The sequence below is a fragment of the Rattus norvegicus genome, chromosome 2, assembly GCF_021556685.1.
Source record: "Rattus norvegicus strain SHRSP/BbbUtx chromosome 2, alternate assembly SHRSP_T2T, whole genome shotgun sequence".
NCBI lineage: Eukaryota > Metazoa > Chordata > Mammalia > Rodentia > Muridae > Rattus > Rattus norvegicus.
Window position 1 is genome coordinate 212,279,027 of NC_141535.1, and position 18,101 is coordinate 212,297,127.

At 38.6% G+C, this 18,101-nt stretch overlaps 1 protein-coding gene across 12 annotated transcripts in view; it reads left to right on the forward strand.

The window, feature by feature from the left end:
• Arhgap29 (Rho GTPase activating protein 29) overlaps nt 1-18,101 on the forward strand; it is a 72,006-nt gene that overhangs the window by 23,017 nt on the left and 30,888 nt on the right. For 3 of the 12 annotated variants that reach the window (XM_087624871.1, NM_001439621.1, NM_001439623.1), the window contains 2 exon segments: nt 6,950-7,186; nt 14,588-14,722. In XM_087624871.1, the coding sequence (XP_087480997.1) occupies nt 6,982-7,186; nt 14,588-14,722 (340 nt within the window). In that variant the 5' untranslated portion in view covers nt 6,950-6,981. 12 annotated transcript variants of the gene reach the window in all.

The window sequence follows — 18,101 nt, forward strand, 5'->3', positions numbered from 1 at the left end:
AATGGTTGTCTTGTTTTGGTGTAGTTCATTCTTTTGGAAAGGTGTTGGGCTCGGCCTTGTTGCATGTTACCTGAGTGGAGCCTTCGTCTTCTGCTCTTATAACTCCTGGGGTTTGGCGACAGAAGGTGAAAGTGGTCCAGGAAATACAGATTCTTCATTCAAGAACTCCTGTTTGCCAAATCCAGTTCTCAGGTGACTTTTCCTAAGTAGTGACTTTTCCTAACACTGTCTTCTGTGTGGAGACCCTGTCAACCCAGCAGCTGCCTACAGACTACCACACCCTGAACAACTCTGCCTTCTCTGTGCTGCTGTCCCGCCCCTGCAAGTTTGAGCCAATACGATGAGCTCCAGGGGGCGGGCTGGGGCGGGACAGGGGTGGGCCAGGGCGGAGCACCTTTGCTGCAGCTGCCTCACAGCAGTGCTGGCTTGGCCCGGCATGGGGGATGGAGGCAACAAGTTTGAGCCCTAGGCGGCACCAGCCGCCCGTCCCGGGCTGTGGGTGTTCATCTGGAGTCGGCACGGGGGATACAGGATGGAGCCCCACGGTGAGTGAGGGTGGTGGTGCTCGTTCCCACCGAGGCTGTTGAGTTGGGGTTCCCCTGAGTTGCTTTCGAATCTGGGTCCGAATATGTGACTAGATATCGGTGCTCATAGTCCTTGCTGAGCTTGGGACCGGACGGACTGTGAGTACCGACCTGCAGGGGTGAGCAGATGGTATTTCCAAGTAGTTAGCTCATACTTACCTACCGTGTATTGAAACTTCACACTTTGTAACTCCTTTAATTCTCAGGACAGGTCCATGACCCTTGAACTCATTTCTCACACAGGAAAGCTGAGGTTAAAAATCTGCCCAAAGTAGTAATTGACAGTATGAAGGCTTAAACCTAGGCGCCCTTGCCTCAGAATCCGCGCTCTTGTTCTTGAGCAGTGTGCTCCCGCCAACCCCGCCTGCAACTCTCACTCCAGGTAGGGTGCTCAGCCCTAAGGTATTTTAGGAGCTCCAGCCTGCGTATTGTTGTCTTCTATGTTTTGTGTTTAGAAGATATTTTTGTTTGAGCACTTCTCAGTGTCATGGTGTGTTCTCATTCTGTTTTGAATATGTTTGGAGGTTTGATGTTTAATTTTTAAACATTTATGGATTGGATACATGTGCTCAAGAATGAGAATTTTGAAGGTAGAATTCTAGTGGCTGATGATAGTCTCTCCTTATCAGTTTTTCACCTTTGAGAGATAACTCACCAAACACCTTTTTGGAGACTGGATTGTTACCTGTTAAGGCTTCTGTGACTATCTCTTGCCAGTTGTATCCTTTGTCTGACACTATCAATGTTGGTTGTCCTTTTTTGTTTCTCCTTTCCTCTGAATGTATGAAGTCAGGCATAGGGAACGTGCACTTTGGCATTGGGTGGTTTTGGCTGCTCAGAGGAGAGCCCTCCTTGCCAGGAATGCTAGACATTCTGGAGGCGTGGGATGGGAGGCAGGGCAGCTTTTTCTCTCCCTCCTTTTTATTTTTATTTTTTTCATTTTTTTAGTTATCATGCTGGGTTCAGACTGCACAGGAATGAAATGTGTGTTGTATATCTTACTTTAGAAATTGTTAAGGGTAAAGCTGTTCCTGCCATGTTCCCGTTCTGTTTTTGTAGAGTGTTTTTTAAAAGTGTAATTAAAGACCTTTACACTTGATTCCTGTGTGTTTTTTTTTCCAGTGTCTTTTAATAGATTCTCACAAACTCAGAAATTATGCTGAAATAACAGATTTCGAAATTATGCAATTTTGAAATATAAGTAGTAAGAACTAAAGTGCAGATATTTTGGGCAGTTTTGCGTTCCAGTTAGCTCTCTGCTTCTGTCTTATACATTATGGAATGTGAGAGGGGACCTTTGATTGACACAAACTGCTGAAGTCTTGTAAAAAAAAATCACCATTTGGGAGTTTAGGAAATCTGTCTGAACATTTTTTTTTCCCCTACTGTTTGTTAGACCGAGGGCCCCTTGCCAGGCAGCAAGCACTTTTCCACTGAGCTTTGAGCCCTCATTTGTAAAGCACATATGAGTTAGAGCTTAGAGTTGTCTTTGTATATTCATTTTCTACTTTCTATTAAATTCCTTAAGACATAGATAATACAATTTTTAATATTTATGGCTTAGAGTTGGAAAAGATGAGAATTAGTTTCACAAATATTTCACTCAACAGTCTGTTTACACAGTTCAAACTTCACTTGGAAGCAGATTCTAGGTTTCCATGAAATCAGTTAAGCTTCTGGAACTGTTTCCAGTCCTATATTTCTTGTTTACAACCCACAGACTTAGGAAGCCACAGCTTGTTTATTATTTAAATATGCTTAAAAACAATTTCCCACAATAAAGTGCCTAGTAATAATAGCTCACAATTACTGAGTCTTCAAGCCAGGCACTATGCTAAGTGCTTTCCATGCATCACTATCTAATTTAATTAAATTACCAGTTTCAATCTGTTATTAACTATACTTTATATCACCACTAAGCAGAGAATACTTATTTTGGCGCATGGGAAAGTAATGTACAGGACCTTGCAAAGTGCATATTGTCCAGACTTTCTCATTGTCATAGTTCAATTAGAAAGTGTGATTTTAATTTTAAACATCTTTTCAATTATAATGTTGCTCCTTTAAAAGTTTTAAATGTGAGAAAAATTGTAAAAATGTTCTAAAAATAAGTACATTTAGCATAATGCCTATTTCATACCTTTTCCCTCTGTGTTCATTGGTATGTTAAAAGGATTTCTAAGTCTTGTCTAAAAATCAGAAATATTTTTGAAACAGGGTTTACAACTTCGAATTGCTTATTTGACGCAAATTATTCAGTTTTTTTACTCGTGAGTTGATTTTAAACTTAATCTTTTAATTTTTGAGATCATCTTTATCAGTGACTATAACTGTGTCTAGTTTACTAAATTTAAAGGTGCCGTAAACAACAGAAAGGCTTTATTATGTAAACTGCAAAAGTGATAGGGTTTGATAGGCTAATTAATAACCTCGGTGATACATAAAAGATCTGCCCAAACAAGGTACTTGAGTATTTTATTTATTTTTGTTAGTTGAAGGGGATACTTTAATATTAATGACCAAAAGTTGTCCTGTTCTTTTTGGAGATTATAAGGGATAATTTGAGGTTGTAAGTTAGTTTAAATATAAAAAGTATATTCTTAAATAATTTGAAATCAACAAAAGACATTGCCTAAATGAATCTCTTAAACTATTAAATGGTAAGAAGCGGGGTTGGGGATTTAGCTCAGTGGTAGAGCGCTTGCCTAGGAAGCGCAAGGCCCTGGGTTCGGTCCCCAGCTCCGAAAAAAAAGAACCAAAAAAAAAAAAAAAAAAAAAAAAGGTAAGATGCCTCCATGTCTACATAGCCTAAGTGATCATAGAATACAACTCCAGGCTCTGCTGCACACGCCCTTAATCCCAGTGCCGAGGCAGAGGCAGGCAGAGTTTGAGGCCAGCCTCGTCTACAGAGTTGAGTTCTAGGACAGCCAGGGTTATACAGAGTAACCCTGTCTTCAAAAAACAAAACAAGATAAAAGAAATATAATTTTGATTTTCATTATTTCATATGCTTATTTTTGAGAATATTGTAGAGATAGATATTTAAGCAATTTTTCTACAAAATATTGCATCCTAGAGTTATTTTTATGTTTTTATAAAAGTTGTCGGAGTAAACTTACAAGTCCATTCATTATTAACCTTGCTAAGTCATTCATTTTGCAGATAGTTTCTTTTTTTTTATTTTTTTTAAATATTTTTTTATTAATTTTTACTTATATGAGTAGAGTATAGCTGTTTTGAGATGCACCAGAAGAGGACACCAGATCCCATTACAGATGGTTGTGAGCCACCATGTGGTTGCTGGGATTTGAACTCAGGACCTCTGGAAAGAGCAGTCAGTGCTCTTAACCGCTGAGCCATCTCTCCAGCTCCGCAGGTAGTTTCAAGTAGGCTGTCCTTTACATGCTTACTGTGATATAAGCAAAAACTAAGGTCAGCAAGTGGTCATGGTCTTGTTGTCAAGATCTGGACAGGGATTCATAGTTTAAGACTCTATATTTGAACTATAGTAAATACAAAGTGAAAATTTTAGATACTACAGGAGGACTATTGGAGATTCTGCTCTGGTTTGATGGTGGTGGTGATAAAGGGATGCCAGTGGCACAGGAAGATCTCTAGATCTCTCTCCCCCTCCCTCCCTCCCTCCCTTCCTCCCTCTCTCTCTCTTTCTGTCTGCTTCCTCTCCTCCCCTCCCCTCTCCCTCTCCTCCCCTCTCCCCTCCCCTCCTCTCTCCTTTTCTTTTCTTTTCTTTTCTTTTTTTCCTTTCTTTTTTCTTTTCTTTTCTTTTCTTTTCTTTTCTTTTCTTTTCTTTTCTAGACCGGTTTCTCTGCATACCCCTGGCTGACTTAGAACTTGCTCTGTAGACCCAGCCGGGCTAGAACTCAGAGAACCACCTGCCTTTGCCTCCTGAGTGTTAGGATTAAAGGTATGCACCCCACCAGAAAGATTTCTTTAAGAGGGTGATTTTGAGCTGACAGAGTAAGTAAATCAAGGAGGAAGGAGTGTTCAAACATGTGAACCCTCATGTAGTAGCCAGGACCGTCAGCAAAGCCATCCTTTTCAAGGGGTAGAACCATATGCAAAGCCAGTTCAGTGAGCTGCCACTAGCATTTTAAGAGATGAACTAGGTGCTAGAGAGATAGCTCAGGGCTAAGAACACGCGCTGCTCTTGTAGAACTAAGTTTGGTTTCTAATATTCGTGCCAGGTAGCTTAGCACTGCCTATTACTCCTGCTCCATGGGGATCCAGGCAGCTTCTCTGGCCTCCTGGGGCATCTGCACTCATAGGTATATACATACACATAGACACACACATAACTGAAAGTAAATAATACTAATATAAAACAAAATGAGCTAGAATAAGAAAATATGTAAGTATATCACAGGTCCTTAGGTTATGTGTTTTATGAAACCCAAATGCATCTGTACCTGCACTATACACAAAAATGACATACTCAATGTGTATATTAGTCATGGTGTATAATTACTTTGTGCTGTAGGTTGCAGTAAGAGAAAAGAAAGAAAAGGAAAAAAAGAAAGAGGAAAAGTCTGAAAATGAAAAGGGTGTGTGTGATGAAATGTGAGTCCAGATTTCTTTGTAGAGGCAGCTGGGATGCCACCACCATTTTGAACTTCATGAACCTTCCATTTACCTCTGTCCTTTGGGAAAGTATTGAGTGAAAAAGGAACACTAGGAGCATATGTTTTAGAGTTCATGACACATAAATGGTAGTAACTAAATCCTTAAGAAATTAATGTAGTAGCTGAACAGAAAGTGGTGGTAGTTCATTAGTATGGTAGCAGTAAAGTAAGAATGATATAGTAGAGAATTGTAGTTGGGAACCAAAAATCTTTATGCCATGTGTGGTATGAATAAAGTGTCTCTTACATACAACAAAGTTATTATTACAAGAAGCTTTCTGTTATAGATTTCATGGAGGTCCTTGGTTCTGTCATTGTGAAAGTACCCAAATACTCATAGCCTATTTGGGAAATGTTTAATGATGTTCGTGCTAATTCTCCACCACCCCCACTCCCTTCTTTTGGTTTATCTAGTCAGGGTTTCTCTGTGTAACTCTGGCTGTTATGGAATTCACTCTGTAAACCAGGCTGGCCTCAAACTTAGAGATCCACCTGCCTCTGCCTCCAAAGTGCTGGGATTAAAGGCGTGCGCCACCACTGCCCTAATATTGTTTGTTTTTTAATAAGACAAAGTCTTTCTACATAGTCAAGGCTATCCTGGGATTTAACATGTGATCCAGGCTGGCCTTAAACTCACAGAGATATTCTGCTTCTGTTTGAGGAGTGATAGGATTAAAGGCATATGTCACCACTGCTTGGTCCTCCTCTGTTGTTTCTTTTCTGATTTCAAGAGATACAACCAAAATAAGGACTTTCAGTTTTAGAACAATTAAAGGTAAAAAGACAAAACAATTGAATTCCAGTAGATCAGAATTAGATGTCTTAACAGAAAACCCTTTTTATTTTGTGATCTCTTTTAATCTTCATGTAAGCCTGTAAATTAGTTATATAGATTACACATTGGAGAATAATAGAGCTGAGATAAAAATACAAGTTTTTCTTATGCCAAGTATTGTCCTTTTACTATATCATCCTGAAATTACAAAGTATTGCTCTTATAATCAAATTATTTATTTGTCCAGTCAAGGTATGTGAGATTACTAGACATTCTTAAGAGATTCTTTCAACAAAGAAATATTCTGGACAGGTTTGGATAAGCTAGACATGTGTGCATGTATGTGCATTCTCAGGAAATTACTCTTAATTTGGACTGATGTGCTGAATGGACACTTGTGTATCATTGCCTCATCTAACTCTGACAGTAATCTCTGCTGTAGGTGTGGTCAGTGTGTGTCCCTTGAATGAGCATATCACAGTGAAGAGATGGATTAACACTTAAGTAAGTGGTAGAGGAAGGTTTTGAAGATACTTCTCTCAATGTAGTTCATCTATAGTTTTGAAGACAATTCTGCGAAGGAAAAATATGACTGTCTACTAAGTGATGGAACTGTCTTTACAGTAAAAAGGTTTTTGTCGAAAGAATTAAAGTAGTTATGAGCACAAATTTTAGCATTAAGGTTTGAGCTTTAGCTTTCAGTTGGGAAGATGGAGGCATTTCAGCATGAAATGAAAAGAGCAGTAGGAGCTTGCACATCCCAGGGTTTGCTTGTCATAAAGTTGTAGAACTGCAGACACTTGGTGGCAGCTGCTGTCATTAGTAGCTCAAGGTTTCCTTATCTAAAATTAGAATGCTGAAGTGGGCTGGGGGCTGTTTGTGAAACCGAGTATGATATTTCTTGGCTGATATGCTATTTTCCCCTCTCTTTTGTTTCTTGTCCCCTTAAGGATTTCAGTTTTTCTGACTGTTAAATGAGAGGATGATTGCTCACAAACAGAAAAAGGCAAAGAAAAAACGTGTTTGGGCATCAGGCCAACTCTCTGCCGCTATTACAACTTCTGAAATGGGGCTCAAGTCCGTAAGTTCCAACTCCATTTTTGATCCGGAATACATCAAGGAGCTGGTGAATGATATCAGGAAGTTCTCCCATGTGTTACTATATTTGAAAGAAGCTATTCTTTCAGGTTTGTCACCTTTTCTCAGTTCTTACTGGTAGTTTGTAAAACTTAAGCGCCTAATTATGGATCAATGTGTGTCCCGTGACAAGAACAAGCCATTCTTCACTACTTAGTTTATGACTTTCCCCCAATGTTAAATGCTTACAATGTAAGAGTATTTGTAATCAGATGACAGTACAATATGTAATAAAAGCCTTAAGTGTGAGAGAACAAGGGCACAAAAGAAAAACTAGTTTTGTATTTTGAGCAGAGTTGAGTATATTTTACATTGGTTTACTTGAGAACACTGACATCTAAACACTCCTGGTACAGATCTGTGAGAAGCAGACATTTTGTAACATTTGTAACATTTGTAATTTACCTTGCTGACACTTTAGTCTAAAATTTGCTTTTCATATTCTTGCCAAAATTTAATCCAAAATGCACACCTCTGACATGGTTAGAGAGACTAAGTATTTCAACTATTAGTGTTACTTTCATGTCCACGTTTGATGGCAGTGACAATTAGTGGTTCAAAGACCTCCTCCTATTTAGTCATAAATGCCAGTTCACAGTGACATCTCTAGACATAGAGAGAAGATCTCTGGTGTTTCTATGAGGTCTCTCGGCCTTCGTAGACATTTATCAGATTTAAATAAATATGTTTGAGCATTTCCTAATACCACATCTTATGTTTATACTAATTTTTTCTAACCTAATTATAATTTTCAAATTGAAATTCCCAGAATAATTGCATTGAAATGGAAGGTTCAAAATTTCAGTAAAATTTTCATTGTATTTTTGTTTTTTTGAGATTGTGTGACTATTAAAGAAGTTACTCATAGTCCTGTTTGTTTTAATCGCTCCACCTGGAAGTCTAGCCATGGATGGTTGAATGGCAGTAAATCTAGAAAGACACTAAAAACACATAATACATCTCAACAAAATGACAAACCTGCCCTTTATTCAAAGAAGTATGGCTTCATAATAAAGCCCTGTTTTTAACTGGGTTACTTTTAAGTTGTTATTTTTGTTCTTTTTGATGTATAGTCCATTACTGGTTGAATTTTAAAGGCTATTTAAAATAATATTTTTAGGTAATAAAGTATTTACCTCAGCCTATAGTAGAGTATAGTATAATTTAATGTTTTCATTTAAGTTTTAGTTAATATAAATAAGAATAGTATTAGAATTTCTATTGCTTTTTGGGGGGAATTTATATGCTTTCAAGTCTTAGAGAGTTATCCTTTTACAGATTTAAAATATTTTAGAACAAGTTGTATTACCATTTATCTTAAAAAATTTATGAGCTTTAATATGTAAGTAGATAATGCAGAGACTAAGAAGATTCTCACTGGTCCTCAGTGAGAAAAGAGAGAGGTACTTATAACATACAGAGGAGAAATAAAAGGTTCATGTAGTCCAGTGGTAGTGGCACACTTCTTTAGTTCCAGCATTCAAGAGGCAGAGGTAAGCAGATCTCTGAATTCAAGGCCAGCCAGGGCTACAGAGAAATCCTGTCTCAAAAGAAATAAAACCAAAAATAAACAAAAATGTGTTTGCCTTACAAATATGAAAGTTAGAGTTGGATGCTCAGAACCTATGTAGAAGCCAGGCAGACTCTGGGAGGCAACGAGTAATTCCTTCTGTGAAGACCAGGCATCAGGGACAAGTTGGCAGACTGGACAACCCTGGTAAGCTGTGTTCAGTAAGATACCCTCAAAGTGGAAAGAGTTCAAAGAAGATAGCTAAGTTCAACTTAAGGCCTCCACACACAGCATACATGTGCATGTGTGCACCCACAAAAAGGAGCATGCAAGAAGAGGCTTCAGAGTATCCTCTTTCCCCAAGACTGATGTTTTGTGAGTTTTATGACATATTCTGCATTGAAGTTTCCTAAGTAGAACTATGAAACTAATTTTAGTAGTTGAAGAACTAGTGATTATCAAAGACCTCTGTATTTCTAACAGATAGAAAATAGTCTTATTTTATGTATTCTCTTTCCTCCCCCTACACACACACACACACTGGTGCAGGTGTTGTAGCTGGCTCTTGATTTACAAATAAATGAACTCCTTAAAGAGAGAGATCTGAGGCCTGAATCCATACTCTGCCTCGGGTAAGTGATAGTTTGGTGAGTCTTCTCCAGTGCTCATTGCCAAGGTGAGGTCCCCTGTAGTTTTACACAAGTAGTAGGTGTGAAACTTTAAGTTTGAGATTTCTATCTAGTATCATTAAGGAACATTATGAATAATTATAGGGATAAATTGTGTATCTTACATTAAGGGGCTAAAGATACTCACTTTAATTTATATGTTTAATCGTGGATTAGAATATATGTAATGTAAGGTTTTTGGTTGCCCCCAGCAGGAATAATCTATTCTGCTTTCCAAATAACAGATTAAATAAAAGACTTACTTTGTTTGTGTAAGTTGTTTTGCCAGTGTGTATACTGCATATATCAAGTGCTCACAGAGGCCAGAAAGGGGTATAGGATGCTCCTAGATCTGGAATAACAGTTTTGATGGAGGCGCTGGGAACCAGGCCCAAGTCCTCTGCAGAGTAGCAAATACTACTAACTGCCAAGCCATCTCCAGCATTTCCTGAAGGAATTTTAAAGTAACGCCTTTATAACATACCTCTGGAATCTGAGGATTTAAAACCTTTTAGTGATATAGAAGGAACACAGCACAAAATTTCTAGGTTTTTTGCTACGTCATGTTTGAAAGTATAGAATGACATTATAAAATATATCTGATGGAAAAACAGGTTGTGAGTTATGATTATTCTTGTAACTTTCCTCTTATTTATATAACACAATTTTAAATGGATTTTAATCAGAGCTTACCATTACTTTGTTCTAGTTCTTGTTTTGTTGTGTTGTGCTGTTTTGTTTGAAAGTCTTACTGTGGTGCTCAGTGTCTCCTTTCTGGGCCTCTGCGTACTAGAGATGACAAGTATCCAGACTCCCCTTTCACTTTTCTCCCCTCTCCCCTACCTTTACCTTTCTGGTTTTTGTTTTTTTTTAATAGCCAAAGATAAAAGATACAAGTTTATTATGTAAATCACATATTGCAGACTATCTGTCATTAATCTGTAACTTCTTTAACCACATGGCAGTTTATCATAGAGATTCAGAACCTAGTTATGGGTCTAGGACTTGGGGGGCTGAGGCAGGAGGATGGCAAATTCAAGGTTATTATGTAACAAGAGTCTATCTCATAAAACAGCTGCAGACTGCCAAGCTAGCATACGCAGCAGCCCTCATTCCGCTTCTTGCTGGTTATCTGTAATCCTGAACCAAGGAGGTGTTAGCACGCCCATCACTGGGTTTTCGTTTATCAAATGAGTTCTTACATATAAAACTCCATAAGTGCTTTAAATCAGCTGTTACTAGTTTTAGAGTTCCAGGTAGCTAGTTTAAAAAAAAAAAAAGTTGTATCTCAGGCTTCACAGTTGTCCTGTGAATTCAGAAGTCATCCTAGCAAAAGTAGAGGTTTGCTGCTTCTAAGTTCTGTTGCTTTTTCCTTTGTTGTTTTGGTCAAGCTGAGTTAACAAAACCATTTTTTAAATTGGTCAGTTTTTCTTTTTTTTTAATCAAGGAAAACACGGTGATTTTTTCATGTATTCACTCAAGCATTTCCACAAAGTGTTTGCAGTTTAAACACTGAGGTATTGTGTGAATGGCTGAGAAACAAGAAGTAGAGCTGGCTAATCTGTTCTCACTTGATAAGTTGAATGTAGCAGAAAGTGAACAGCACTGATGGGTGAAACAATACAGTAAAATGCAGTGTGTCACACTGATGGGGAAACACCCAAACATTAGCATATTATATTGCTGTTGTAGAAAACTAAACTTCTTATATTTCCATCTGTAGTAAAATCAAAGACAGGCATTACATTTATAGTGTGGCCTAGTTTAAAGTTGCTTTGTATTTAGTTGTAGTACTAAGATAGTACACGTAAGTTGACAGATGCAGAAATATTTTAATGCAATGTACTCTTATTTGATTTCCAAGTTATTTACTAATATTGATTTTACAATAGAATGAAATTCAATCTTTACTATTTTTTTATTAACCAAGGTATTGTGGGACCAGGCTATAAGTATTTGTTACTAAATCTCTGTGAAGTGTATCTCTTCAAAGACATTTTGTATGAATGGCTTATAAATTTACTTGTAAGGCTCTTGTTTCTAAGACAAAGGCAGTTTCATGTTTATTACTTGATATTTACAGCAACCTTATGAGGAAGGAAAAGGAAATGTTCTTATCAATTCTCTTACACTGAGGATGAACACAGGTTCCAAAAGTCCAGCATGCCATTTCAAAGAAGTGGCAACCTGGGCTGGTTTTCCTAGTCTGAGTCTTCTCAGGTTTCTACCACATGTAGACGTCTTAGCTTCTTGCTTCCCCTAATTGTGCCACTGTTGTTCTGTTTGATTTTACTTAGTTTGGTTTTTTTGAAGGGGAGATAGTTGGTGTAGCTTAAAGGAACCATTTTAACTGCTGGAAGTTTTGAAAAGTTGCCATTTGTGTGGTGGGATAGGAGAGCATTTCTCCATGGAAATCATTGGAGGGAGCTGTACTGTAAGGGAAAGAACATTTGGTGTAATAAGACTTTCTTTGAACAATTCCTGAACAGACAGTTGGATGCCTGCTAATTGTGAAGTTTCTGGTGAAGTTAATCATTAGGCAATGCTAATGTCCTATTATGAATCTTTGTGATTAGTCTTCCCTGTAGATTTTTGTTGCTATGTAGACTCTTTCAGAAGTGTATATTAAATCATAGGGAACTGGAAGTAGTTAGAGTACAATTTGAGGTCTTATGAACTGTATCTTAAGTAACTTAGTTACTACCTTTCAGTTTGTTGATTGGGAACAACTTCAGTATCTATCTGTAAGGGCTTCTTGTGTAGTAATAAAGGAAGTTGAAGTTGGTAAACCATCTATGCTGCTAGTTGCTGAATGTTCTACAGTATTTAAACAAAAGAAAGCAAAACAAAACCCTCAGCAGGGTCTGTCCTGCAGCTATGTATAGTAAGCTTTTACTCACACTGGCCATCGTCAGCCCCGGCCGGCCGGGGCTTGTGCTCTGTGCTGCTGCAGCACAGGATAACAGGAGGAGTGCATGGTAAGGAGAAGTTGCTCACTGCATCCATCACCTCACAAACTGCAGAGCAGAGGAAAAGGTCTGCAGTCTCACGCTTGTCTTCCATGGCACTCGCTCAGTGTCTGCTAGGCCTCTCCTCCTAAAGCAGTAGCTATCAACCTTCCTAACACTGCTGTCCTTTAGTACAGGTCCTCATACTGTGGTGACCCCCAACCACAAAATTATTTACTACTTCATAACTGTAATGTTGCTACTATTGTGGTTTGTAATGTAAATATGTGTTTTCTTTTCTTTTCTTTTTTTTTTTTTTTTTTTTTTTTTTTGGAGCTGGGGACTGAACCCAGGGCCTTGCGCTTGTTAGGCAAGCGCTCTACCACTGAGCTAAACCCCCAACCCCAATATCTGTGTTTTCTGATGGTCTTAGGTGAGCCCTGTGACGGGATCATTAGGCTCCCAAAGGGGCCATGACCAACAGCTTAAGAGCTGCTATCCTAAGTCTCTGTCCTCTCCTAGTGGTGCTGTCCTGGGATCCCCTTTAACAGAGAGTTCTCTCATCCTCACATTTCTTTCTTGATAGGGCTGTGAGTAAGGGAATAGTTAATGAGATGGGAGAATATTTTTGTTTCTTTATCCTGAAGATAGTTTTTCTTTATGGTTACTATCTTTCATTGTTTGTAAAAAAAAGTATTGATATAATTATGAAACAACTGTCTACAATTTTTGTTATTTTAAAGCTATGTCACTAAACATGATATAGAGCATGAATTCTGGGATTGTATTCTGGGTTCAGATTTTGTCTCCACAGTGTAATAAACCTAATAAATTTGGTATGTTTCTGTATTATCATCTGTATAGTGGTTTAAAAAACAAACAACTATCTAATAAGATTGTGGAACATGAAATTAGAACTCTGTAGACCAGGCTGACCTCAGACTCAGTGATCTACCCTCTCTACCCTCCCCCCCACCCCCGCCTCCTGAGTGCTGGGGTTAAAGGCCTGTGCCACCACACCCAGCTAGCACCCTCTTTTTTTACAATAAAAAACATTTTGACTCAAATGATGTTACGTGGTCACAAAGTTATAGAGGTTAGAGGCAGTCTGATCCGCATTCTAACCAGAAGTGGACACTGCTGAGAATCAGCTGCTGTAACTTGCTGGAGCAGGTAGAAGTCTGGGTTCTTCACTATTCAGCCAATTGTTCATCCTTAACAACTAATTGACATTTTGTAAAAAGCAAAAAAATTCACTGAAAGATTTGGGTGTCTTATAAGTAAATTTAACCAAAATTTTAAAATGTAGATCCAATAATGTTCCTTATACATATACATGTGGGTTATTGGTTTCTAATAACAAATAAGAAATGCAGAGAATCAATTCTAATGTGGAAACTTAACTTTTTTAGGAATTTTGAGTTTGTTACCATGTATATTAAGAGACATGAGATGGGACTGGCCCTGTTTAGTTGCCTTGGGAAGTCTGAAGAGCATGTTTAGACTGGGAGGAATGAAAAAGTCATGTTAAATTGGCCACATTGTGATAGCCTTGAAATCCTGTGCTGCTGCTGCTGATAGTGATGATGATGATGATGGGGATGGTGATGATGATGATTTGAGATTATGCATTAATTTCATGGAAATTATCTGGAGGACAACTTTGGGGGGTCAGTTCTTCCCTTTTATCTTTACAGAGATTCCAGAGATTGAGTTAAGTTGCTAGGTTCTCAGAGCAAACACCTTTACCCACTAATCCACCCCACTAGTCTGGTTGTAGGTTTTAATTTTTGTTTTATTTTGCTTGTTTTTGGTTTTTGGTTTTTTGTTGTTTGTTTTTTGGATTTTTCAAGACAGGGTTTTTCTCTGTGGTTGTCCTGGACCAGGCTGGCCTTGAACTAGAGATCTGCCTGCCTCTGCCACCCAATGCTGGGATTAAAGGTGTTCCTCGCTACCACCTGACTTCGTCCTTGTAGCTGGCGCTGGCGGGAGGTTTGCTGCTTAGCTGAGGCTGATTTTGAACCCCACTTAATTTCTGGCTCCACCTCCCATGTACGTGAATTACAGACTTGCCACCACCATGTGGGTCCTGAAATCCTCAGTGAATTAAGTGACAGTTTTCTGAAAGTGCTAAAAAAAAAAAAAGAAAGAAAGAAAGAAAGAAAGAAATGGTTGTAATTGTAGTAAAAACAGAACTGAACATGTGCAGGACAGAGCATGGGACCAGTGCTTTCTACTCAAAGCATCTTCATGCCTTTGTAGCTTAGATTTCTAGAATTTTGCACTGGAAATCCATTTTTAATTTTTCTTGTTTTTCTTTTAAAGACTGTTTTAAAGAAGTCATTCATATCCGTCTGGATGAACTTCTTCATGTTTTAAAGTCTGTAATGAGTAAGCATCAGAACCTCAATTCTGTAGACCTTCAGAACGCTGCAGAAACGCTCGCTTCGAAAGTGAAAGGTAAGGGAGGGTTATCAGGGGGGTCAGGCGCTGTATGGGGGGGGGGGCGCTGAGGGTGAGAAGGGCCCAGTGACGCTGACTGCAGTCACCTCCTCAGAGTTTGTAGGATTTATTTGAAAAAGAATTTTGTATATTTTGATAAATATTCCCACCAAATCACACATAAAGATTTCTTCTCTTAAAAATAAAAACTGTTAGGGATGGCCCAGTAGTTAGGAGCATTGCCAGAGGTCCTGAGTTTGATTCCCAGAAACTGCATGGTGGCTCACAACCAACTGTGATGGGATCTGATGCCTTCTGATGTTTCTGAAGACAGCTGCAGTGTACTCCTATGCATAAGATAAATAAATAAATAAATAAATAAATCTATTTTTACAAAACTGTTGGACGTGGTAAAAATCAAACAGCCAGTGTTTAAAATTTTAGTTTTGTGCTTGAGTTCATCCCCCTTTAAGGTTGTTTATTACTGTCTAAGTATTCTTCGCTATGTGAAGACAGTGGTATTGGAAAATGGTCATTTGTAGTGACTCCAAATGGGAAAAAAACAAGGCTCAGTTTAGTATGTGAAAATGAAATTCAATTTTAATTTTATCAGGTATGTGTGGAGATATATTTTAGTATGCATATATTATATATGTACTAAACCGTATAGGGAATTAGGACATTGGCCTCTGGAGTGACAGCCACTTGAAATTGTTACAGATTATTCTGGGATACAATATGTAAGAAAGACCTAGTAAGTGAAGGGATTACTAGATTTGAACCATGAGAAATAATGCACCAGATTAAAATGGAAGGTGTGAGCCTGAGTAGAAGGTGGGAAATGGTAACTGCTGTGGGCCAGGACTACGGAGATGCTTGAAGATAGAGACCCGTGGTCAGGGAAGGGTGGCCCCATCACAGAATAGAGGCTGACAAGAAATCAGGGTCAAAGAAGAAAGACAAACTGGAGGAGTGTTTGCCAAACAGGAAGAGAAATCATGGAGTTAGAGAGGTGCAGGATTTTAAGAAAAAAAGGGGGAAAAGGTACTTATCAGAGTAAAATGTCACTGACAAGACAATGTCACTTCAGTAATGGCACCATAAAAAGTGGTAGCAGTGATGTGTGGAAAGTCAGAGGCACACAAGTGACAGAGATGTCACAAGCACCAAAGTGGCACAGTAAGCTCCCTGCTGTGATGAAGGACAGACTTACCAGAAGGAAAGGTTACCTGTCCAGAAGGTGGACAGGTCAGGCATGGGCATTAACTGAGCTGTCAAAGGGAAGGCTGTACTGTAGGTGAATCCCTGTGTGAGCACTCTGGACGGGAACCTGGCAATAAAAGTGGAGCTTATATCCTACCCCACCCTACCCCTCACGCCCCCTACAACATCTCTTCTCTGACTTAAGACTTTTCCTGTTTTCGTGGTTTCCTTTTTTCTATTTGAAGCACTGAGAGGGAAAAGGTGCTATAGACAGTTTTAAGTGGGAAACAGGTAGCTTGTTCTGTGACTCTTAAAAATGTGCTTAGTAACCAGATTTGTTTTTAAGTAGATTGTTTACAAGTACCGTTTAACTTTACTTAGATAGGGAAATTTGTGTCTATAGATAGTAAAATTTCCATGCTTGGAAATAGCAACTTAGTGCGATTGTTGTCCGTGACTATTGTGTGCAGTCAGGATGTCCTGGGGAAGGAGCACACCAGCATGTGGCTGGTGTCCACATTCCAGAGGCAGACCTCAAGAGTGGGCGCGAGCTGCCTCCAAGATCTTTTTAACCTTGAGGTAAAGCAATCTTTTAACTATTAATTAGCACTATGGCTGTTGTATACTCAGAAGTATTGTCACAGTGTTACTTTGGTGTTGGATGCAATTGGAAAGAGGAAGATAGGATTGATTTGTTGGTGGAAAACTGTCTGCTTTTGTTCTTGAGACCCTCCAGAAATAGTGACCTGCACAGTTGAGGCTAAATTAGAGGCTAGATTTAATAGCAGTTTAATTTTCAGAACCTAAGAAGGCAAGCTGTAGGTAGAAACCACTTGTGAATGTAGGAGCCAAACCGTCTAAATGTGTCGATCCTTCCATCTTTGGGAAAGGGAGTTCCTGTTTTCTTCATTTTGGGGAGAAACTTAAAGAAAACTTGTATAGGATCAGCCGCAGGAATGGAGGAGCCACCGAGACTGTCCTCACAGCCCTAGCCCCTCATTCCATTTTAAACAGCAGGGACTAGAGCAGCTAGCTCTCTTTGGATCATTAACTGCCAAAGGCAATTCTCAAAATTGCCAAACTGTTCAAAACAAAATTAAGACAAAAAACATGATACAGAATAACTTCAGAACTGTAAAATCTCTTATGTCACTACACTACACCTAGATTTTATACATGAAACAGAATCTGTTGCCTTAAAAAAAAAAAAAAAGGAAACATGGAATTTACCTTGTGATAACTTTAAAGTCCGTAGCTTTCTCCTGTTCATCTGGCAGTGATTTGTAGTTCCTGTGTCTCTTTCCATTTCCAAACAGGAAGTTGAGCTGACAAAATATTTGCAATATGGTAAGAGAGATACAGCCTATTTTTGAAGCAGATAAAGACATCCTCAGTTGTGTTATTTATGACATACTTAGTATTTTCAACTGTTTAAGTCAGTTTTATTTGTATAAATGAAAAAGTGTGGTTTTTTTAATATCTATATATCTATATTTCACAGTATTCATAAATTGGCAAATAGAAAAAGAAAAACAAGCCTTAATCACACAACGAAAGATGTTAAAACCTCATCTTTCTTTCTGTTCTGCAAACCTGGCTTTTCAACATGCAGCCATTCGTTCCGGTCCTGTGATAAACAGTGACTGCCTCTGATTTCCTTTGCATCTTTCTAGAGATACATCACACACATACAAGGGAATGCAGGTGCAGTCTCCTTTTTAACAAACTCTTTCCTATACAAATGATAGTATTCTCCTTCTTGCTCATTTATTCGCACATAAAGCATTTCTCAGTTCTTTGGCTTTTATTTGGTATTTTTCAAAGCTGTTTGGTGATACATAATGTCGATGTGCTTTAGCCAGTTCAAGTTTAAACCAGTAGAAGTTTAAATTACTTTTCCTGCTGATGCTTCTTCTGCATAGCCAGGCAAATTCCTAGTGACTTGGGTGTTGAGAGAAGTTGTGCTTTTTGATGTTGTCAGATATCCTCTCTCAGGCCCTGCCCTCCGATAGTGTAAAAGGAATTGGTTTACCCACCTCTGTCAGCAGTGCTAGCTATCAAGATTTGTCACCCTGGCTCATAGCAAAAACCATTGTCTTGGGGTAGTTTGATCTGCATTCTCCATTTTTAGTGCAATTGAGTATGTTTCAGATTCATTTGTATCCTTTTATTTGAGTTGGCTCATTACCTGATT